The sequence below is a fragment of the Sarcophilus harrisii genome, chromosome 4 (genome assembly GCF_902635505.1).
Source record: "Sarcophilus harrisii chromosome 4, mSarHar1.11, whole genome shotgun sequence".
Classification (NCBI taxonomy): Eukaryota; Metazoa; Chordata; class Mammalia; order Dasyuromorphia; family Dasyuridae; genus Sarcophilus; species Sarcophilus harrisii.
This window is the reverse complement of record NC_045429.1, coordinates 327976280-328000402: the sequence shown is the minus strand read 5'-3', so window position 1 is coordinate 328000402 and position 24123 is coordinate 327976280. Positions and strand designations below refer to the sequence as shown.

Here is a 24123-nt window from a genome sequence, read left to right as displayed (position 1 = left end):
AAAAAATGCTTACTGAATGAATGGTGAATTTTTAGGAGTTTCTTTTCCCAGGACAAATAACTGCATCCAGTTAGCCAAACTCCAAGGGCAGTAATCACAGAACCAAAGAATTTGAGCTGGAAGAGAATCTTAAAAGTTCATTTGTCCAGTCCTTCCACTTAATGGAAGAAGCACAAAGGCTAGAACTCCTTGCCCAAAGTCACAATTCAAGGATATGCAGAGGAGTTAGCTTGAATTGACTCAGGAGAGTAAGTTGTTAAACATCAACATCTCTGAAATCTGCAAAAGCTACGAAATCAGGACTTGTTTTGTTGATGGTCTGGACTTGAGAAAACTATGAAGAAAATATTAATAATGCACATTAAACTTTAAAAGAGCATTATGATTATATTTCTCACACACACACACACACACACACACACACACACACACACACACGAAAACTGATTTTTAAATATTTACCAGTACACCCTGAATGTTATAGGGTAGAGAAACCAGGATTACAATGCAGATGCTAATCTCAGTAGAGGGTTCTTCCTACTATACAAAATTACTTAGATCCTATTAGATAGGCAAATTGAAAAATGAATTGGCAATTAGTCCCAGATGATTAAAATCACTAGCCAAGATAGAAAAGGCACTGGGAAATCAGTTTACAATCCTAATTACATTTAATTCTTTCTTTTTTGGAATTCTCAGTCTAAGCTCTTTCAAAATATGTTTCTTTCAAACCACAGTTATAGGGTCATCCTACAAATAAAACAGCCTCTTTCTAGAGTTATTTCCCACACCACCTTCTTTCCTGGAGTAATTTTCTTTTCAGTTTTTAGATTACAAATTTAGGAGAAAAGACACTTCTATATGAAACCTTTCTTAATTCCTTCTATCTGTTAATGCCTTCCTCTCCCAAAAAAAAAAAATCATCTTGGATTTTTTTTTTTTGGTATATAATTATATAAGTGTGAGGTGTTTCCTTCAACAGAAGACCCTGAGGACAGGGTCTTTTTATCTTTTTTTTTATTTTTATATTCCCAGCACCGCATACATAAAGTAGGTGCTTAACAAATACTTGATGAATGATAGGTAGACTATTTGCACAGAAGATAAGCAAATTCTATCCATGATAAAGAAAACCACAAATTTCCAGTAGAGGAATCCAAGTTGGAACTCAGGACAAGCATCGAGCATGGGGGAAAAGGGAGAAAGGATTATAAACTTTCTCTAGTAGCTGAGGAAAAAAAAGATCACCAGTGGCCTTAAAGAGATAGCATGTCACAGTGGATAGAGTGCTAGAGTTAGAGATGGTTATACCACCTCTGCCACTTTTCTAGATACATGCCAGTCAAGTTAGTCATTCATCAAGCATTTATTAAGCTCTTAATATATGCCAGGCATTCTCAAAGGTCTAAGAAAGGCAAAAACTATCCTTGTCCTCAAGGAGATACATTCTTTCCTCCCCTACTCCCCCCCCCCCCCCATTAAATAAAGGAAATTTCCTGAGGTTATGGCAGGTGGGAAGGTCTAATAATGAAGTTTTAGAATACTTAACAAGATGTTGAGTGGACCAGGAAGCTTGGAAAATATCATTTACTTTATCATATAGCATTTCACTTTTGTTTTTAGTGTGTAAAATGGTAGAAAGCTTGTCCCAGAGTGGCCCTTGAGTGTCAATTGGATGCTTCCTATGGCTGTGGACAATTAAGGCCAGCTCACAGGACCCAGCACTCCAGACTTCACTAGGAGACCTCTTTAAGGCAGGCAGAGGAGAAGATGTACAATTTACATAGGATCCAATCTATGACTCTGATTAAAGACATAGTATTCATGGTAGGGTTCTTTCAGGTTGGCAGCTGGAGATATTTCAAGGAGCACATATTCTAATAGCACAACATGTTATAACCTATACATGTACAAAATATACAAGGTAGAGAATAAGTAATTTCAGAGGCAAGGTCCTAGCAGTGGAATAGAACACACTCCAGATCTGAAGCACAACCAACGAAAAGACATTTTTCTGGACACAGAACAGCAAGTAGCCCAGTATAGCAGAATAATAAATAGTGGATGACCAGGGGAATCAAGTATAGGCCTTGAAAGGTAGGAAAGAACTAGCTGTAAAGACCACTGAATTTTCTATTTGCTTTGGAAGTAACAGGGAGTCACTGGAGTTTACTGAGGATAGAAGTGGCATGGTGAGACCTTTATTTCAGGAAAATCACTTTGGTAGCTGAAGTATTAGATATGCTAAGAACTGAAAGACTTGAGGCAAGGAGCCAATCAAAATGTGAGAAATGTTGTGAAAACAGAAATGACAAGACATAACAATAGTTGGATATGTGGGGTGAGTGCAGGTGAGGAATTGAATGCTGAAGTGGGTTGCCTTCCTGGGTCAAGTGCCCTCAACAATAACAGTAAAGTTGTGAAGAGGTAATGATTTTGGGGAGAAAGAGAATCATCTTCCTCACCTCTGAAGTGAGGGGTTTGCACTAGATGGTCTTTGAAGGTCCTTTCCAACCTTATGATCCCATGAAAGTCTCTAAATATACAATCATATTATCTATATTTCATTAGATCAAGGGCTCTCAACTTGAAGTGTGTGTAGGAGAAACATGTCAAAGAGATAGACTATATTTGGTAAGTTTCTTTATTCAATTGGTGAAATATACTATATTGTACTACTGCAATAATATTGTTAGCAAAAAAACTTGTGGATTGAAGAAAAAACAAAGGTGAAGTGGTCAAGGCAGGGTAGAAAAAGGAGTGGGCATAATAGCACATCTGAAAGAGCTGAAAATCTGAAGGCTGAAAATATTTCTGCTGATCAAAATCAAATAAATAGCATTTGGATATGAAATATTTTTGGAAATATGAAAAAAATTAGCAACAATGGTCCAGTGAAAGGTGAATGAATTGATAATTATGATAATATAATCAGAATCTCAAAATTTATTTCTAACCAATTCAGTGCTAAAATTTTTTTAGTGTATTCTTAGAGAAGTATATATTCTAATGGTGCTCACAAAAGGTTTTTACTTAAAACAACTTACCTCTTTGAATTATAATGCTCAATCCCCAATCAAATCAAAAGTAAGAAATTAGAAGGTAAACATATTTGGAAACTTTTTTGCAAAAATCACACCAAGATTCAAATTGCCAGTTGACAGGAAACAGAACCAATTCATTTGAATATTCTGAAGAACTCTTAACAACTTACAATAGTAAATAAATTGTTTAAAAAAAAAGTTTATGTACTAAATAAACTTTTCTTCTCTGTTTCTTATATGAATTGGCTACTGGGAGATTTACAGAATATTAAATGTTGATTTTACAATATTTGCAAAAAATAAAAAGTAGATATTTAGGATATTTCTCTATTTTTTTTGGACATTTTCCTATTCTTTTGGAAGAAAAATGTATTTAAACTCCTAGAAGACAGGGACTGCTTTATTTATGTCTTTTTATATAGACTTTAAGATTTGCCAAAAAACCGTACAAATGACATTTCATTTGATTCTTTCAACAATCCTAGGAAGTTAGTGCTATTATTCTCTTTTACAGATGAGGAAATTGAGGCAGACAGAGATTAAGTGATTAGCCAGAATCACACAGGTAAAGCCAAGTGATAAAGGAACCAAAAAAATATGAGAATCACAGTCCAAGATAGTGTGCCTTTTGTGGTGATAGAGGGAGGAGGGATGAGGGTGAAAGTAGCACATGGAGCTACTTCATTCCTTTGCAAACTGTGAGCTACTCACAGGTCAAAGTGTTTAACCATACAGAGAATTAATCCAATGGTAGATTCTAACTCCTTCTATGTAGGTGTAATTTTCTGATGGGGAGGGAGGGGAGGAGAGAGAGATAAAGATTAAAAAGCAAAATTACATAGCAAATTGGAGCAAACCTTGGGTTAGAACCAAGGGCATCTATCTATGTACCTCCCAGCCTGGTTCTCTCTCCACATACTATGTCACTGGCAAGTCTCTCACACTGAAATTTTTAAAAACATCTTATAAATGAATCTGTTGAGATTATGGAACTGAAATGTTGAAAGAAGAAACCCCGTTCCATCCCTCATTCCCTCCAGAAAAGCTCAGAACTCACGGAAGAAATAAGCTTCTGGTTTCTCATTTTATCCTGTCTAAAACCTAAAGACTCTTCCCACACTGCCAGGGGCACTCTTTTTCATTAACCTGCATCTCTAATGAATGTAGTAGCCCATTCCCCCTTCTTTCAGCTGGCTCTCTGGATTTCATGTGGTGCACACACACCAGCCAGAAGCTTTCCCCTCCCACTGCTTACCAAAGGAAATGTATACATTTTGCTCCAGTGATCAATATAATCATTCAGGAAAACGAGTCATTCCCTGCCTTGGGACCCAATTATTTTCTCATGGAACCAACAGTTGCAAAAATATATTGTTTTCCAGTTAACTGTTAAGTACTATTTTTATATACAGCTTTCTCATGCCTAATCTTTCATTATGGGGGAGATGCAGCTATTTAAACCAGTGAGTGCTCTCAATCCTCGCTCAGCCTATTAAGCAGCCTGCACCATTCACTCCTCTCCAATCTGCCAATTACTGGCCTCCAGAGTAAAGAGATGTTGATAAGTCAGTGGGTGCTGCCACTCCCTTCTAAGTAGCACATAAGGTTGCCATATCTTAGTTTTATCTGAAGGCTAGCAGTGCTATTGGGAGTAAAGAAATAGGCATAAAGCTGAGTCTTTTCATTCAAAGCACCCTCTGGACATTGCCACCTTCACTACTGGGAAATAAGAGGACTGGGAAAACTAATCCTAGTCCCTGGACAGGAAGTTGAAAACAAAAGTTAATTTTAAGGAAGATATATTTTCATTCACTGGGCAATAGAGAAAAAGAACCCAGGAGTTCTAACACCAAGTCCCATATTCTCATGAGACCACCCCAAATGCCACTGGGTACCTACTTATGAACCAATAAAAAAGAAGCCTCCTGAAATATGTTGGGTTCTGTGCAAACTCACATTCATGCTTTCTTTTATCTCTGCTTACCCTACCCTTTAAGTGTCAGGAATTTTCAAGAGAGGATAAGAAAGATAATTTAATTAAACCCTATACTGAGAGACACACCTGGATCACAATAACTGGGATAAGTGATAGACAGTCTAGAAAGCTGAATTATGTTTCTAGCTCAGTCGTAGCTCTTAGGTAAATCCCTTTAGCTGAGGAACTCTTTTCTATTTCCTAAGAATCTGATTTAGGGTCAGTGAAGAAGCCTACTGTTATCCAAGAGATGTCTGTCAGGTCATAATCCTGTAGCTCTAGGAACTGTCTTAGGAATTTAAAACTCTTTCCAAACTGGCTGCATTTTTCCACATTGTGCATTATATAAAAACCTATTTTCCACATTATGCAACACCCCACACACACCATTTAGTACAACAAAAATAAGCTTTTTGTTGTTCTTCATTCACATAAGACATTGTCTCATAATTCCTTTTCTTTGCATAGGCTGACCATCATGAAATAAACTACTTCCTCATCTCTGCCAGTTTCCTTCAAAGTTCAGCTTATACTTCCTACATGAAGTATTTTTTAAAATATTTTGTTTTCTATTGCAATCTTACAGAGCAACAGCCATCTGAAAATAACAGAAAAGAATTATATATGAAACTGCAAACTAGTTACATAGTTCTAAAAGCACATACTCAATACAAATAACAAAATCACCTTGATCTTTTGTATATCTTTTTGAACTTCATTCTGTTCTCTGTGTATTTTTTCTTCTTTGACCCCATGAGACCTTTTCCTGATTCCACTAGGGGGTACTGCCTCTCAACTTCAGAATGACTTTGTATTTTGTATATATATACATAGATTTTGCGTGCTATCCTCCTCAATAAGATGTATACTCCTTGAGAGGGGCTTTCATTTTTGTTTTTATTTCCTCATGCTTAGAACAGTACCCTGCGTTGGAGTTGGCACCTAAATCAATACTTAGTGATAGCCTATATAAACACAATAAATGCAAACACAAAATTCAAAATGTAAGTATATGATGACTAGCTGATAGTTTTAAATTCATATTATACAACAAGGAAGACACCATCCTTTTGCCATATATGGCTGGCTATACATTTTTACTACTAAACCTCCAAAGACTGTACCCTGGATGGAAATTATCCCCTAGTCAGATTGAGCTGTCTTAATGAGTTAATGAGCACAAACTCATGAGCACCTCTCTTTTGCCAGCCAACAACCATCAGATAATATTTCCTTCCAACTATCCATCCAGTGCCCTGCAGTAAAGAACCTACTACGGGCTCTGGCAATTGTAATCAAAACAATATTGCCAATGCAGTCATATTGATCAACTTCTCTTTTGTTCCATTTATGATTCCTGTGGTTTTCCAAGTCAAAACGCCACTCCTATAGATGTGTTATTTTCCCATTGGAAGGAATTCAATTCAATTGAAGGTAAAGATTCTTTCCATTTTGTATTAATATTTCAATTGCTTTACATATAATTACTTAATATAAGCTTTTCGTTTTTTCATTTAATAAATCTTCCCATGCCACATTCTACTATCCCCTATAATCCCTATTCTTATCTTCCTCTTTATATTAGCTTGTCTATGTGTTTTCTAAAACATGGCACCCAGAACTAAACTCAAAGGTGATCTGATCAGATCAGAGTATATTATTTATATTACCTTCCTTTTGGTGGCAATGTGCCTTTCTTTAAAAAGAAAAAAAAAAAGTAACTTAGCATTACATTGTTTGACTTCTATGTCAACCTGACTCCTGAAAAGTTTGCCATCCAATTAATACTCAGAATTTTTCCCATGGCAATTGTTTTCTAGACATGTCTTTCCCAATCTGTACTTATGAAGTTAACCTGCTGAAACCCTGTTGAAATCTCATTTAGTGTCACAAATCATTCTAGCCTGATGAATTCTTTTTGGTTCTAGACTGTTATACAAGTAACTATCTCCAAGTGTCATGTTGTAAATTTGACAAATATGTCTTCTCTGCCTTTGTCCTAGTCAGATAAAAATGATGAATAAATAGCAAAGGGCCAAGGACAGATCCCTGGGGCAACTCCCTCTTAAGTCTGGGTTTCTGAAACTTTTCTGTATCATTGTAGAGCCTATGTACTCTTCCCACAATGTTTTTGTTTTTGTTTTTTTGCTTTTTTTGAGAGGCAAATGGGGTTGAGATTATCCTTGGATCACACAGCTAAGAGGTGTTAAGTGTCTGAGGCAGCATTTGAACTCAAGTCCTTCTGACTCCAGGAGCAGTGCTCTACTTGCTGCCTTCAGAATATTTTTAAATGAATAAAATAAAATAAAAATGCATAGGACCACAAACTATAATTAAAGACTCAATTATTGTTTTTGGTTTTTTGCTGAGACAATTGGGGTTACATGACTTGCCCGGGGGGGTCACACAGCTAATGAAAAAGTGTCATTCCAGAATAGTCAACTATAGCAATATAGTGTTTGACAAACCCAAAGATCCTAACTTTTGGGATAAGAATTCATTATTTGACAAAAACTGCTGGGATAACTGGAAATTAGTATGGCAGAAATTAGGCATGGACCCACACTTAACACTGTATACCAAGATAAGATCAAAATGGATCCATGATTTAGACATAAAGAACGAGATTATAAACAAATTGGAGGAACATAGGATAGTTTATCTCTCAGATTTGTGGAGGAGGAAGAAATTTGTGACTAAAGACGAACTAGAGACCATTATTGATCACAAAATAGAATAGAAAATTTTGATTACATCAAATTAAAAAGCTTCTGTACAAACAAAACTAATGTAAACAAGATTAGAAGGGAAGCAACAAACTGGGAAAACATCTTCACAGTTAAAGGTTCTGATAAAGGCCTCATTTCCAAAATATATAGAGAACTGACTCTAATTTATAAGAAACCAAGCCATTCTCCAATTGATAAATGGTCAAAGGATATGAACAGACAATTTTCAGATGATGAAATTGAAATCATTACCACTCATATGAAAGAGTGTTCCAAATCATTATTAATCAGAGAAATGCAAATTAAGACAAACTCTGAGATACCACTACACACCTGTCAGATTGGCTAAGATGACAGGAAAAAATAATGATGATTGTTGGAGAGGATGTGGGAAAACTGGGACACTGATACATTGTTGGTGGAGCTGTGAACGAATCCAACCATTCTGGAGAGCAATCTGGAATTATGCCCCAAAAGTTATCAAACTGTGCATACTCTTTGATCCAGGAGTGTTTCTATTGGGCTTATACCCCAAGGAGATACTAAAGAAGGGAAAGGGACCAGTATGTGCCAAAATGTTTGTGGCAGCCCTGTTTGTAGTGGCTAGAAGCTGGAAACTGAGCGGATGCCCATCAATTGGAGAATGGTTGGGTAAATTGTGGTATATGAATGTTATGGAATATTATTGTTCTGTAAGAAATGACCAGCAAGATGAATACAGAGAAGCTTGGAGAGAATTACATGAACTGATGATAAATGAAATGAGCAGAACCAAGAGATCATCATATACGTCAACAACGATACTGTATGAAGATGTAATCTGATGGAAGTGGATTTCTTTGACAAAGAGACCTAATTCAGTTTCAATTGATCAATGATGGATAGAAGCAGCTACACCCAAAGAAAAAAACACTGGGAAATGAATGTAAACTGTTTGCATTTTTGTTTTTCTTCCTGGGTTATTTCTACCTTCTGAATCCAATTCTCCCTGTGCAACAAGAAAACTGTTTGGATCTGCACACATACATTGTATCTAGGATATACTAGGGCATATTCAACATATATAGGACTGCTTGCCATCTAGGGGAGGGGGTGGAGGGTGGGAGGGAAAAATCGGAACAGAAGTGAGTGCAAGGGATAATGGTGTAAAAAAAAAAAAAAAATTACCCTGGCATGGATTCTGTCAATAAAAAGCTACTATAATAAAATAAATAAATAAATAAGAAAAAGTGTCATTCATCACTATCTACTTTGTATCCTGAGAATCAGTATGGTACATTAGATAGAGAGCTGAACTTGGAATTAAAAAGAAAAGGGACCAAATCTTATTTTTGACACATTGTTATATGGCCATTGCATAGATCTTGTACTATTCTAAAAGTTCCTTGAGAGCAGGACCTGTATTTTAGTAATCTTGATAGTCCACTTAAGGAGTAGCACGGGATCTTGAATAGATTTTCAAATGAATTGTCTGCCTAGTAGAGAGAGGGGGAGGGAGATCCTTTGGAGTAGAGTAGAGTTACTACAGTCAGTTGAAATCTTGCAAACTAAGTAGTTAGGGACACTATATGAGCAGGAGTTAATAATTACCTTTTACTTCCAATCAGTTCAAGATGGAATTTTTCCCAGCTAAAAAGGAAAATGGTCTACAGTAGTAAAAGTATCCAAGGGCAGTTTATGTTTTAAGTAATTTTACTAGTGGCATTAGGGAAAATCAGAAGAGAGTTAATGAAACTGGTTGGCACTTTCTCTGAGAGGAATTATCAGGAAGACTAATTTAAAGTTGTTTTTTTAAAAAGTGTAAGACCAGTTAAAAAAAAAAAAGACATCTATTTGCATATCGACTACTTGGTATAGCTAAAAATCTTCTGCATCATTCTTTTACTTTGCTGTATGTCTCCAAGGTGGCATCATCCCAAGTTCACAGCTGAGTCAACTAAGGCACCAACTTTTTATATCACACCTACTCCCTTGAGGACTGGAGTATTTTTACCCTCTTTCCCACACTGGGGGGAAAAAAAAGGCAGATGGACAGACTCCACTCAAACACTGACCAATCAGTCGACAAGGGTAAGCACTAGTTAGCTGCCAATTACTGGGGACATTAATAGAAATAAAACACTTCCTGCCCTCAAGGAACTTACAGCCTATGAGGGAATAGTACTTCAATATACTCAACCACCTTATTTGGAGGTTTTCCTGAAAATATAAGTTTCCAAGCTCATCTATTCTGTGTCCTTTGCTGGGGAAGGGTGATTTGTTTTGAGGTGTAATTTAACCTAATTCCCGTCCCCTCCACCACTAGGAACAACTCCCAAAGGGCCGGAGTCCTTCGCCATCTACGAGCTGCAAAACAGCCCCTCGTTGCCCAGAAAACCATTTTCTTTTCCGGTAAAATTACAGCGCCCCGCTCGAAAGGGCCCAGCCAAGAGCCAGCTCTCAGAGGCGCCCCTCCTTGGTGGAGCGGGGCTGAGGGCTCCGCTTTGGGGCTCCGTCCCTTCCTAAAGCCCAGGGACGGGGACGGCTGGCCACATGCCCGCCTACCTGGCCTAGGGGGCCCACGGAGAAAGGACGAAGTGCGGCCGCTCGGGTCTAACCGGGCAGGAGGAGGGATCCGGCTCTGGACCGCGAGGTCACGTGCCACGTCACCGTCACCCGCCACCCACGCCCCTCACCACCGGCGACCTCTCGGGATCACGAGTATGATCAAGGGTGACCGCGCGGTCGCTACCCGCTCTACTGCAGACGCCTGAAAAGGGACAAAAGCAGCAGCGGGAGGGGAGCGCCGGCCTGAGGAGCTTCTAAAACTCACCTCCACCTGCGGGCCCAGCCCCACTCTTTCCTGATCTCTCTTTTCCCTTCAAACAACCGCCTCTGCGGCTTCACCCACCCGGCAACAGACAGCAATACCATTGGCCCGCCTGGGACGAGCCCGCCGTTGGTCCAATCAGGACCTTGCTTGCTTGGTTCTCCTGGAATGTGAGCTGGGGTTAAAGTAGAGGATAGATTGAAAAAAGTGGATGCAAGACTACGTCTGACCAGTTTTCCTTGAATGCTTTCCTTGAGGCCAGTATAGGCCCGAGTCTCAACCTCTCCAGTAGTTTACCTTTTAGATAAAGGTAAAATAAGAGCGATGCATGCCCATTTACCGGTCGGTGCAGGGCTACTACTTATGAAATAATCGTAAACTAGAATGTAGGGCAAATTTCTAATCCAGAAGGGAAGGCTCTCCACCTTCTCCTTGGGAGTAATTTTAGCAACTCTGTTGCTTGGGAAAAGTTCGTCTAGAACCAGAGAATTGGGATTCAGGAGCTGCAACTTAGTATCTGTGTTTTGTTGGGCAAGCCTCTCGAGTGATAAGACCAAACCTCATCCGTCAAAATGAAGATACATTTTGGTCTCTTAAGGTCCCTTCCAGTTCTAAATACTCCCTCACCTTTGCCAGGGTTGCTATTCCTCTTTCTCAGTCTCTTAAATGTTATTAAATAAAATGTGTACCTTGATGTGCAAATATATTTATATTTATTTGTACAGCAAATAACTATTTGCAGGGCAAATAACTATTTATATAGTTCCTGGAACTATATAAACACTATTATCCTACTATATATCCCCATTAGTTTTGGAGACAAGATGAAATCCAATCTCCTCTATAAAACCTTCCCTGAAAGACCCCTCTCTTCATTGGACTCCTTAGTCCATCTGTACTATACATTTGACACTTATCCAGTCTATTGGATTGCTATTTAATTTTTCACATGTGTTTCTACAAGATAGATTGAATTTTAATACTTCATTGTAGGCTCCACAAAGTCTAATGCTGTGCCTTGTACATAGTTCACAATATTTACTGAATATAAATTGAATTCATTTTAATGGGGATTGGAACAGTTATTTGAGAGCAACGTATTGCTGAAATTAAAAATAAAAACAAAAACCGACACCTGAAAAGAGTTAGGAGCCTGGCAATTAGTACACTGAAATAAAAATTTCTCTATTTCACAATTTCAGCCACTACCAGCCAATCATTTTAAAGAACCACCAAGTATATAAGACACTAAAAAAAGGCTGCTGCCAGAGATAGCCTTCAATTAACTTTCCCAGGTACAACAGAATAAGGATATTATTGTTTGTATTTTCATGAATTTTAACATTTATGACATTTTGGAAACTTCTTTTTTAGAACAAACATCAGAGTCACATTCTGAGCTCCATAAGAATATTTATCTGTTTTTCTTCATACTACATTTTGGAACCCAAAAATTATTAAGTTTTTTTCTTACTTGCTTTATCCACAAGGACAGTAAGGGAAACAAAGATAACATACCTCAAAGGGCTTATAATCAAGGAAAATCATGTTGTTGCTCATCCCTTCTTTTCAAAGATGACCAATAACATCATGGAGAGATGTCCTGATAGGTTTGTGAATTGGATTTAAATGAGGCAGAGTTGTACAAAGTTGTCAGCTTCACACTCTCTTCCTAGTCAACAAGTCCAGTGGCAGAACAAACATTAAGACAACTGGTGATAACTCAGGATGCAGTAGATGACCTTGGTATCTTCAATATAGGAACAAGCTCTGAGCCTTAGACAGCACCTGCTTTAATCTCCTTTATGATCCTTGAAATGGCTGTTCTCTGCTTAAAAGGCAATAAAACTGTGCATACCCTTTGATACAGCAGTCTCACTATTGGGTCTATTTCTCAAAGAGATCATAAAAGAGGGAAAAGGACCTATGTGTGCAAAACTGTTTGTAGCAGCTTTTTCTGTAGTGGCAAGGCGTACAGGCTAGCTTTCTGGAGGTCCTCCAGATGAGGTTTGGTCTCAGCAGGATAGTCACTATGAAGATGGTCAGGAATAGAGTTTACTGTAAAGTCTTTATTCTTGAGTCTCGAGTGTTTCCTTCACAGTCTGTTCACTCTGACTGACCCTGTCGCTAGTTCTGTTAGCACTTAAATATCCTATTAATTACATCACTACAGCAACTGAGCACGTGCCAACTGTAGAACATTACATCACCATATCATATGCCAACTAGAGTGATTACATCATTACATCATTACATCACATTAAGTAAATTCGCGCCCACTCCAAACTCTGCATTATGGTTTTTCTCTTTACCCCACCCCATACCATGTGCTATCTCTCCTAACTCCATTATATTTCCCAACCCTACTTCTCCTCCTTACAGCTAACTAACTCTTTTAGAGTGCTAAGTCTCTTTCAGGATTTAGCCTGCCTCAACCTCATGAGGACTTCCTTTCCATTGGGTAACGAGTTCCATTGAGGAATTTGTCTTTCATATTGTTGTGCCACAGTCCCCTTTTATTGTCCTAACTCAGTTTCCCTGAATTGTTCTGTCTCAGTTCCTAATTGTTCTGCTCAATCCTGCACTACCCCTCCTGCCTAATCATGATGATCCAGATAAGGAAAAAGACCTTCTATCTTAGACATCATCAGAATGTCCAGTGCCTCTCCCTATTCTGGCATCCCAACTTATCAGAATGCCCAATACCTCCCCCTACCCTGTCAGAACTGGATTGATAGTCTGTTCCTGCTCTCAGTGCTCTGACTCCATCCCTGCCTCAGTCTACCCCTGTAGCTGAGCCATTATGAATATATACTTCATGGGAAGCATTCATTAGCTTCTGGATGCTTTGGACATCAGTCCTGAGGGCAACATGCCCCTAACACAATCTCTTCCTTTCAAATAAATTATTAAAAACTCTCTAATCTCTATCTTGCCTCAGTTTCCAGCATTACAATATGTTCTTCCACTCTATTTCATATTTACCATTCCTGGTATCTATTGTATCCCTTCATTTTGTCTACTTTTCCCCTAAGTAAATCTATTTTTTGCCAAAGAGAATGGCCATTGTGAATTCTTCACATAACTGAACTCCAACTTTTGGTGCCTGTCATCATTTGGTGACAATCCCCACACCACATCATCATGAGGTGGGAGTAAGCCACTGATTTGCAGACTAATCCTACAAGGGATTTAGCAAAGATTTATACAATGGGAAGATGTTTTATAAGGGAAATATGAGAGGAGGAGAGATTGACATCATAACTTGATTTTCTGATTGGATACAGTAAGGTGGTTAAGGGTGGGCCATGGCCTGGGGAAATTCCTAAAAATGATCCCCACCCACCTGAATCTCCCAGCTCTGGAAAAACTACATGGTTCCCACAGGAAACTCCCACTTCCAGTTGATCTGGGAATCACTTTGGTCTGGGAAACAATCACCATCCTTATTGATTTGGAAATTAGCCCCAAACCATAGAAATCTAAATAAAAAACAAGACTCTGTACTCCAAACTATCTTCCTAATCAAGAAGCAGCCTACTGAGGGAAAGAGTTTCTCAGTGAAATAAGTCCATTTTTGTCAAAAACCTCACCAGCAGACTGAGACTGCTACACACTAGTCTGGTGTGGGGCTGTTAGATTATCCTCACCCCTCATTAAAAGTCCATTTGAACAAAAGACCTACTTGAAAACAAGAGGCTAATTTAAGGCTGGGATGATCCCTTTAGTACTCATCCTGCTTGTCTCAGGGAGTATTATAATTCTATCCATACTTCAGGCCTTCTCTGCTGCCCCTCCTCATTACCCAAGACTCAACATTCAGGACATACTTGTGACTTTCCAGAGTTCAGAATATGTGTTAATAGCATAACATTCCAGTCATGGCTCAACTGCTCAACTCATACCACCACCATCAGGTTGGGTCCCTAGAAGAGTAGTTGTTACTATCCCTAGAATTTAATGACGTGGTTCTAGTGGTAGAGAACTGAAGTGTGAGAATCCCCTCTGGTCAGTGCACAGGTCCAACATGAAACAGTTCGCGCACAGGAAAAGTCTGAATGGCAAAAGGGATTTTTATTGGCACTGAGAAGCCATCTTTACTAGAAAGACAGACTTCTTAGTGGCAAAAGGTCTTGTTAGGGAAATAAAGGTTATCAGTGAGAAGGGGTTATCTTCACAATAGGCAAAAATCCTGGCAGGCAGCTGTGCCAAGAAGAGAGGTCCCTTGGCAAAGCATAAACCTACTTTGGATTTTGGACTTCTGCAGAGATTTGGTCAAAATTGTCTTTTATTGGTTGTCTGGGGCTTGGGCTTCTATTGAATGAGATTCTTTCAATGTTGCCAATGTTCCCAGGCCTAGATTTCCAATTGAAAAGAGAGTACTTATCTTGGAGTTTCAAGCCACTCAAGAGGAATATCAGACCCAAATTTCTAACTGAATAAATCATTTTGAAAGCTTTTTCCCAGAACCTGGAATTTCCTGAAGAGGACCCAGACCACCCCCAAATGATCAATGGAAGGTGATTTAACCAAGATCTTCAATTGAATGACACTGCTTACCTTGGTAAAGGCTTGTCTGGGAAAGTATGCTTTTTCCCAGACTTTTGGGAGTCTGAAACCCTGAATCTAATTTCAGAGTTCACTCCCATCATTATGGATAACTCTTTGGGTAACTATTCTTTTAAATACTAGAATACACTCTCATACGGATAAGATTCCCTTTACTCTGTTAGTAGATTCGATTTTTTAGCAAAGAATTCAAATGACATAGCAATATTAGTAGTTACAAAAGCATTTCTCCCAATTATCATGAACACATTCAAGGAAGAAGAATGAAGTTAGACTTTTGAGGACATGTGTAGGGTACACATGTGGCCAAGGCAATTCATAACAATAACACAAAGATGTACTATCTTTTCTCTCTCCAGAGGGTCTCAAGAAATTAAATCACTTCAGAATATCCCCTCATTTTTCACCTGGCTGTACTACTTTTGGGACTATAAGAAACAACAAGAACTGAAGAATGCAGGAAAGACTTTATTTTACATTCTTGTCAGAATGAGTCTCACTTTTGAAACTTCAAAGGCAATATTTTATTTCCTATCCTGAAGCACAAGTCCCTCTCCTGATTCCCTGTAAACTGGTTATATCAGAAGTTATAGAATGAGAAGCTCCATCCTTCATGACATAGCCAGTTCTTGTCCAGAATAAGCTTACATACTTATGGGGGAAGATAACCTGAAGGGGCAAAGTCTAGAGGGTTCCTGTTCAAATCTAAAACCTCTATCCCTGATTACATTCTTTGATGTCTTTGTGGATCCCAGCCTCCCATTTCTTAAGTTTCAATTTTCTAATTTAATTTTCACAACTCTGTGGAAACTAAGTCCCCATCCAAATCTCACAATTTTCTGACTTCCACACATGTTCCAAGTAGTCCATTATTGGGAAAACTTCATTATCCTGTAAAATCCCATTAGTTTGGTACTCCACCTCATTACCAGCCTAGATCCCACTATTTGGAAGAGTAGAGTTATAAAATACCACCAACCCCTTCAAACTTCTTTTTGGGTATTGTTTCCCCCAAATAAATTGTAAGCTCTTTGAGGATAGGGGCTGTCTTTATTTTTTTTAAATAACACACTACTCCTTCCCAGCTTAGCACAATGCCTGATCCATAGTAGGCATCTATTAAAATTTAATGATGATTGTTTTAAGAAGATTCTGAAGATCATCTGAAAGGATAAAATACTAGACTCTGAGGTCCTTTCTTGAACTAAACTGCCAAGCATTCCAGCTCTACTGCAGAGAGCACAACTCTTTTGGGTTGGCCACACTGTTCCAATGCCAAATATTCACTTGCCAAAAAAAAAAAAAAATACTTTATGAAGAACTCACACAGGACAAGAACTCACAAGGTGATCAAAAAAAGCGATACAAGAACACTCTCAAGATGTCTCTTAAGAACTTTAGAATCGATTGTGTGACATGGAAGATACTGATACAGAACTACCCAGCCTGTCATGCCCTCATTAGGGAAGGTGCTGTGCTCTTTAAGCAAAGCAGAACTGAATTAACTCCCCCAAAACTCAAGATGTACAAAATTAGAGAACTCAAATGTTCATAGGGACTATTTGTGTCCGACCTGCAACAGAGCTTTCCAAGCTCATGTTGCTCTGAATAGCCACAGTTGGATGCACTGTTAACTAGATTCTAAACACAGTGATATTATTTTGGTCCTCTTCCAGAACGATGACCAACAACCAACCAACCAACTTATTAGATGCCTGACAATATTTGCTAAACACTCATTTGATCCTCAGGACAACCCTGGGAGGTAGGTGCTATTATTATACCCATTTGGCAGTGAGACAGAGGTTAAGTGACTTACCCAGAGTCACACGTTATTATGAACTCTGCTGTTCATTCAGCTAGGCTATCACATTTTCCAATGGGATAGGCTCTTCAGCTATTGTGCTCTTCTAAAACTGTAGTATCTATGCATTTGGTTCCAGGGCCCTATACCCAGACTCCTCTTCACCCTCTACATCGCTCCCATCCCTTGTTAGAGAGTGGCAGACCTTTTACCCAGCACCTCTGGCAGGGCTAGGGCACCAGCACATATCCTTAGGACTTTTTCCCTCTCAAACTCCTCAAAGAACTTCAGTAGAGAGGCTTGGGACAAAGGCTTGAATGTAGCCTATGCCCTGGAGGTGCCTGTAATTAAGTTATTAAGAGATTCAAATCTTTTATCTTATTTGTGGTTTTCATTGTGGATTTTTTGTTTTGGTAGTAAAGCCTGACACACATTCATGATCCCAAAAGGTTTTCCTGGGCTGAGATATTGGGGTGGTTGGCCACTTCCTTTCAGCTCATTTTACAGATGAGGATGAAGGGAGCCCCAAAACTCCTTGAAGGGCAGATTCTCCTTGAATCTCTGTAAAAGATCCTGAGAGATGGGGCACCACCCCCATTAATAATACTCCCTACTGATTAAACTTCCTATTGAATTAAAGAGACTCATTCAATTCTATTCAAATTCAGCTCAAACTGTACCCAGCCCTATCAAGAACTGCCCTCAGCTAGTAGCCAAAAGCTTCTATTATAAAAGTGCCAATCTTAAACCCTCTCCTTGCAGAGGACCATGCTAAGGAATCTCTCTTCCTGACATAGCAAGCCTCTGCTCGCTGGGATGATATTCTCTTTCAATGTTACCCTTTCTTTATCCTCACCTACTTCCCTAGCAAGACTTTATATTATCTCTCTGTTGGGACTTTGCCACTAAGGAATTCAGTCTATTCATGTATACCAAAGGATGACTTCCCAATGCTTATAATAAACTTCTATCAGTCTAGTTTTTTGGGTTTGTAAATTCCTTTACGAAGGATCTCTGCACCGCCAGAAAAGATGGTTCCCAAAACTCCCTACAACATGTGCAGAATCCCAAGGGGAATTAAGAGAGCCACACCTCTTCATTTGGTTCTTTGAACCCCAAACCTGCCACTAACCTCATCATTTAACTCCCTGACCACCAGGAACTCTAATCTCATCATTTGGTTCCCTAAATCTAATTTCATCATTTGGTTCCCTAACCACCCTAAATCTAGATTTCTTCAAGGAACTTGAGGCAGAGTTAAGTAACTTGCTAGGGTTATACAGTATCTGAAGTCATATTTGAACTCAAGTCTTCCTAACTTCAGGTCCAGCACTCCAACCACCACTACCACCTCTCACTCTTTCTAGGACAATAATGTTTATTTCTCATCAGATGTTTTTTCTCTTTAACCTTCTGGGTTGTGAGAGACAAGTATTCAACCAAGAATTCTACAAAACTAGCCAATGAAGCCAAGACAGAATTTTATTTTACATTCTCGCAAGAGGCTAGCTAGTAAGCAGATTTAAAATCAATAAGACATGCCGTTCCATATCCTCCTCTGATTCCCCATTAGTTGGGTACAGGTTATCCTGAATGCCAGTGAGTGTAAATTCCCACTCCTGGTTTCATTTCATAGTATGTTTCTTATTCTAATTTATGCTCCTCTCTAAGTTTTGCTATCTTTGGGTTTCAGTTTCATTTCTCTGATTAAGTTTTATTTTTCTAATTTAAGTTTCATAAACCCTCATCCAGTTCTCACATTGTCAAATCATTGACACTTTGGGGAAGTGGACTTGGGGAAATCAGTAGACTTTGGGGAAGTCTCACTGTGGCATCCTGTCAGTGAAAATGTGAGGTTTATTTTATATTTAAGAATTTTAAAGATAAATATACCTAAGTACATGACTTGCTCACTGATTAATTGCTAAGATTTCAATTTCAGATTTTGAAGATTAGGAATGTTAGTATATGTGAGTCAAACTAAAGGGAATCCCACTTTTATAACTGCCATGCCTAATTTACTGATATTTTGAGAAATGGATTTAGTTTCTACAAAGTTACAAAACTTAGAGAAATGCAAAGAAATGAAACCTAAAGGTTAGGCTGATGTAGAGCAAAGGAAACAAAACTTATAGAGGGAAACCATAAATTATAATATGAAACCTGCTATTAGGTATAATCAGGATGGGAGTTCATACCCATGTGGGGGATTTAGGGACTCCCGATCGTCTGTAATTTCTGTAGTACCCAGTCAATGGGGAATATGGGAAGGGACTTGCATTTGAGGGCAGGAAATAAAAGTGCATGTTTTGGTGATTTTAAGATATGTCTGCTTCCAGACAACCAGTCTAGCAAGATCTTGAATAAAAATCTTGGCTTCTGCAGTAAGTCTGTAGTTTTTGATAAGAAGCTTGTCCCTAATAATATAGAAGTGAAAATGAAATGCCTTTGATTTTTTCTGGCACAAATTTAATTGTCTCTTATCATTGAGAGATTCTAGTATTAATCTTTGCCTAATAAAGTTGTCTCTTACTAAACAGGGAAGTAATGCGTTAAATTAATTTTATACATATATATTTTCAAATAAGTTGTATTTACTAGTTTCATATAGACTTGTCTTTTTCTGTTCTACTCTGTATGTGGAATTATGCATTTGTAGGGTGGTGGTTTAAAGGAAGGGGAGAAGGGGGCAAACATTGTTAAACACCTACTTTGCATCTGGCATTGTACTAAGTGCTTTACAAATATCTCACTTTATCTCAACTTTGGGAGGTAAGTGCTATAGTCATCCCCATTTTACCAAGCTGAAACTGAAGTAGACAGAGGATAAGTGACTTGTTAGAGTCACATAGATCAGATATTAAGTGTTTGAGACTGAATTTGAAAACAGTAATGATGACTTCAGGCTCAGGGCTCTTATCCACTGCTCCACATAATTATGCTGAAGTAAACAATAAAAAAAAAAAAAGATTTCAAATGCAATAAAAACTTTTCTTAAGATTAAAAAGGATACAATTCTGATAAAATGCTGACTACTCCACATTCATCCTGGCATCGGTCAGGCTAGGTCAGAAAGGAGTCTTCCACTCCTTCCCTGGGTTGATTATATGATATTCATTCTGTATAGAGCTTGTTTGTACATAGGAGTTTGCAGTTTGTCCATTAGCTGTGAGCTCATCAGGGCAGGATCTGTCTTTTACCTTTCTCTGCATCCTCCCACTTGGCATGTACTGTGAGCTCTTAGTAAATGCTACTTGACTCAGTGACCAAGTCACAGGCTAAACTTCTGAAACCAACTCCCAAGCCTCCAGAGGCAAAGAAGCCAAACCGATGACATCTAATAATCTCTCCAATTAATAACGGGAAACCAGTATAACCTCCATAAATACAGCTGGTGCTTCCAGAATTATTCACTGATGGGTTTTAGTCGGCATTGGGCTCTAAATTGCTCCATCATGCCCAGGGACCAAGTGCAGTGGAAAGGGAAGGGGAAGATGAGCGCTCACCTTCTGCTTGGAGGTCCATCTGAGCCTTTATCTATGGGCAGAGAGAATCTCTCCCCATTCCTCTCTATCCCCCCAAGTTAGTCCTCTTCTCCCAAGAAACACTCCAGCCTTGGAGAATTCCCCTCCTGCCCGCACCCTCGGGCCTCTCTCACTTATCCCAGAACGGTAACGGTTATTAACGGCATTAAATAAACTGCTTGCTTAAGGTCTTGAGTTGGCCAAGGATAGATTGAGGTCAAACCTCGGGTCTTGGAAAAGTCCATATGAGGTTTCCTAGGTAAGCACTAAACTACAACTCCCATTATCCCACGGGGCAGCCCGTACTCTTAAGGAGGGGCCTACCCTCCCCCATCTTTGAGGCCCTTGTTTCCTCAAAAGGCACCCGAATCTCGAAGACCTCCAGAGACTGCCCTTCTCCAAGAAGACTTTCCTCTTAGCTACGATCCGCCCCTTGACCTCGTGATTTCTGGGTAGCGTAGTACGTTCTGATCCCTTCTCAGAAAATGAGCCCTCCCCTTTTACCCGTTCGTTCCCTCCCTTAAAGACTACAAAGCCCAGAAAACATCGCCGGTTCCTCCTCGTCCAATAGCAGTTCCTCATGTAGCGGGGCGCGGAGCCCGGCTCTCCCAACTCAAGATGGCGGATGAGAGTGAGACAGCAGTGAAGTCTCCGCCGCCGCCGCCGCCACCTCCGGCGCCGCAGCTGATGGAAGGGAACGGGAATGGCCATGAGCACTGCAGCGACTGTGAGAACGAGGAGGAGAACAGCTACAACCGGGGGTAATGAGTTCCTCCGAGCCCACTTCCTAATCCATCTCCTCACAACCTGGGTCTCGGGAGGTGGTGGTGGTGGTGGGGTGGGGGCGGGGGGGGAACAGCCCGGAGCCTTGCCTAACCCCACCTTCGTATTCTCATTTGCTAAAGCAATGGGATTCTCACTGGTGATTGGCTACTTTCTTTGTCAATTACCAGGGGTGGGGACTATGCAATCAGGGCCTGAGACATTCAATACTCCTATTATATAAAAGTTCTCTGATATCGTATCTCTGTGTGCTACAGGCCCAACTGAGAAAGGGGTGTTTTTTGTTTATATTTTTTATGGAGAAACATTTTGGACCTCAATCACGGCATCCTTCAAGAATCGGAAATCCACAGAGAGAGATTCCGGGGAGCCGGGGGGGGGGGGGGGGGGGGAAGAGGAGAGAATAACCTATTCCCAATAAACTAGCAACAAATAGTTCTCTTTAGTGTGGTGCCTTTACCAGCGGAGAAGCCCAAGGCCTTACAAACCATAATTACATTGTAAAATAACATTTTGTATCCTTATGTTGCTACTCTTCACCACCAAGCGATCCTATGGTCCTGAAGGGCCTTATAAACCCTAGGTGATAGTTACAACATGAGGCCCCTTGTTTCAAAGAGTCCGTAATATTCATGAGTATCATATAATTAGGCATACTAACATATGTGTACCGTTATCTGTCAAAGTTAGAGGCAGCCAGACGGGAATGGAGCGGCCGGCCTCCCAGATTGGTATTAACCTGGGCCCTAGTCGTACCTCAGAAATCTACTAGCCTTGTGAGGATTAGCAAGTCATTTAGTGCTCTAGCAGCTCTCTAAGATTTATTAGTAACCGCTGATTTCCTGATTTGTTTCTGCTTCGGGAATGTCTGTGTTGGGAGTTCCCACGAAGATCTCGAGGGCTGGCACAGTATGGTTTTTGTCTTTGGGTTTAATGTACCCGACACAATCTACTCTTAATAAATGTTTGTTGAGTTGAATTTATAAAATCACAGACAAAAACAAAACTGTCCTAAATACTCTTTTCCACCAGATTCTAAGGGAATGGAATAGAGTTGGGCTTTAATAAACCAAATTGGCTCTAAGTGTAATAATGCACCCTTTGTTCAACATTTTGAGGAGAATAGTAATCATTAGACTTCCTTCTTTAGCCTTAAGATTATATTATACAGTAACTATTCTCAAAAAGAAGGAAATTGAGGTGGACATTTAGAGTGTGAAAGATTTTGAGCTTTCTTGAGTCAGATTTTTGCCTTAAGAGCATCCAATCCGTTGCTTTCAAGCTATACCATACCATTCATTTTCAAACTATTTCAGAGTTTAAGTTCTTTGCCAAAAAGCAAAATGTTTGGTATGTGATACTGTGATAATAAAGACGTCTAAAACTCTCTGAGTTTTGATCATAATAACCATGCTGATAATTTCTTGTAATGCACTTGGCCCAGCAATGAGAATCCTCCAGAATGTAAGAAAAAGATATCAGAATTTTGGTTTTATAATTCAAAGTCATGTTTCTGTATTTCTTATTGTTATAAAAGCTTACATTTTGGCAAATGAATGGAAATGCTTAAAAGGAAGAAGCAGAACAGGAAGGAAACTGCAGTTGTCCCAGGGAGAGATTAGGGTTAGATATGAGAATTGTTGAAAGTGAGAGTCATATCTGGAGTGACAGAACTAATCTTTTTCTTTTCTCCTTAGATAGTATAACTTTCCTTACATTCCTTTCTGTCATCTGTCTGTACCACAAGGTTTCTTAAATTTTTTCCATTTATGATCCCTTGTCTCCTGAGAAATTTTTATGTGACCTCAGTATAGAAATATATAAAATTGATATGCAAATCAAACATTTACTGATTAATAAATCATAATTTCATGACCCCCACATTCAGTTATGAGACCCCATATGGGGTTATGACCCACAGTTTAAGAAGTTTTGGTCTATATAACTTTAGTTTTGTTTTCTATAATCTTTTTTTCTATTCCTAAAATCCTTTTGTAAAATCTTTTCTCAAAATTTTTTGTTACTTACAAAGTGGCTGCTCTTTTAAAAAGTGAAATTCAGTAGTTGGTTTTGTTCTGTTGGTACAAATGAGCTAATATCACTCTTGTATAGGAATGTGAATAAATCGAAAATGAAGGTGGCATCTTAGAAGGGAAGCACTAGTTCTGGTTCTTAGATTTTAAAAATGTGCTTGCAACTCTTATCTGAGAGTTCTCTGAGAGAGAACCAGAGAAATGTTCGATTCTACCCTTATCCAACAGTTGTAACTCTTTTCAGTCCCTTTGCACAAAGTGAGAAAAGCATCACATTTCATTTCCACCACTTTCTTTTTTTCTTTCTCCAGAGACTTATGATAACAAATTTTCTGCATTATTGAAGTGCCAAGACAATTTCATAATCTTCAAATTATTTGGAGTAGAAACCTTCTATAGAGTGCTCAGTGAAAATTAATAGTAGGAAAAGATATTCCTGAAATTCTCTTAGGTCTTTTTATTGATGTTAATCATAGCACATATGGGTTATAAATTGTTCACTGAGTGAATGGTAACAAACTTTGAAATTCATTTAGGGAAACTATGTCTTTGAAATTATCATTTTAAAAAAATTGCATGATCAAGTATTTTTGTAGATGTTCTCACATGATTTTCCCAGTAAATTGTGAGATAATGATTTAAGGATTGATCTTACAGTAATTTTGCATTCTTTCTTAATAAAGCATAAATATTCTAAGTAAATGAAGTATAAAAATGAACCTCTTTGAAATTTTTTTTCTTCTAGTTTTCTAGTGTTTTATTTCTTAAGAAAGGTATTAAATATTTGAATAAATAAAATTCATATTCTTATTGTCTTAAAAGGACTTCTGGACAGATGAGGGTATTAGAGTAG

The 24123-nt window shown here is 38.8% G+C and overlaps 2 protein-coding genes across 5 annotated transcripts in view; one reads left to right on the top strand and one right to left on the bottom strand.

The window, feature by feature from the left end:
- Positions 1-20519, bottom strand: part of DCAKD (dephospho-CoA kinase domain containing) — a 35660-nt gene extending 15141 nt beyond the window's left edge. The window contains exon 1 of one of the 4 annotated variants that reach the window (XM_023502483.2): positions 20437-20519. The gene's annotated coding sequence lies outside the window, so the exon portion shown is untranslated. Of the gene's footprint in view, positions 1-10292; positions 10399-10560; positions 10652-12075; positions 12435-20436 lie in introns of those variants that run through there. The other 3 variants (XM_012548443.3, XM_023502482.2, XM_003768410.4) reach the window with 3 other exon arrangements.
- Positions 20520-21021: 502 nt separating this feature from the next.
- NMT1 (N-myristoyltransferase 1) overlaps positions 21022-24123 on the top strand; it is a 55215-nt gene continuing 52113 nt past the window's right edge. The window contains exon 1 of the mRNA XM_031965991.1: positions 21022-21215. Within this exon, the coding sequence (XP_031821851.1) occupies positions 21073-21215 (143 nt within the window). The 5' untranslated portion in view covers positions 21022-21072. The remainder of the gene's footprint in view (positions 21216-24123) is intronic.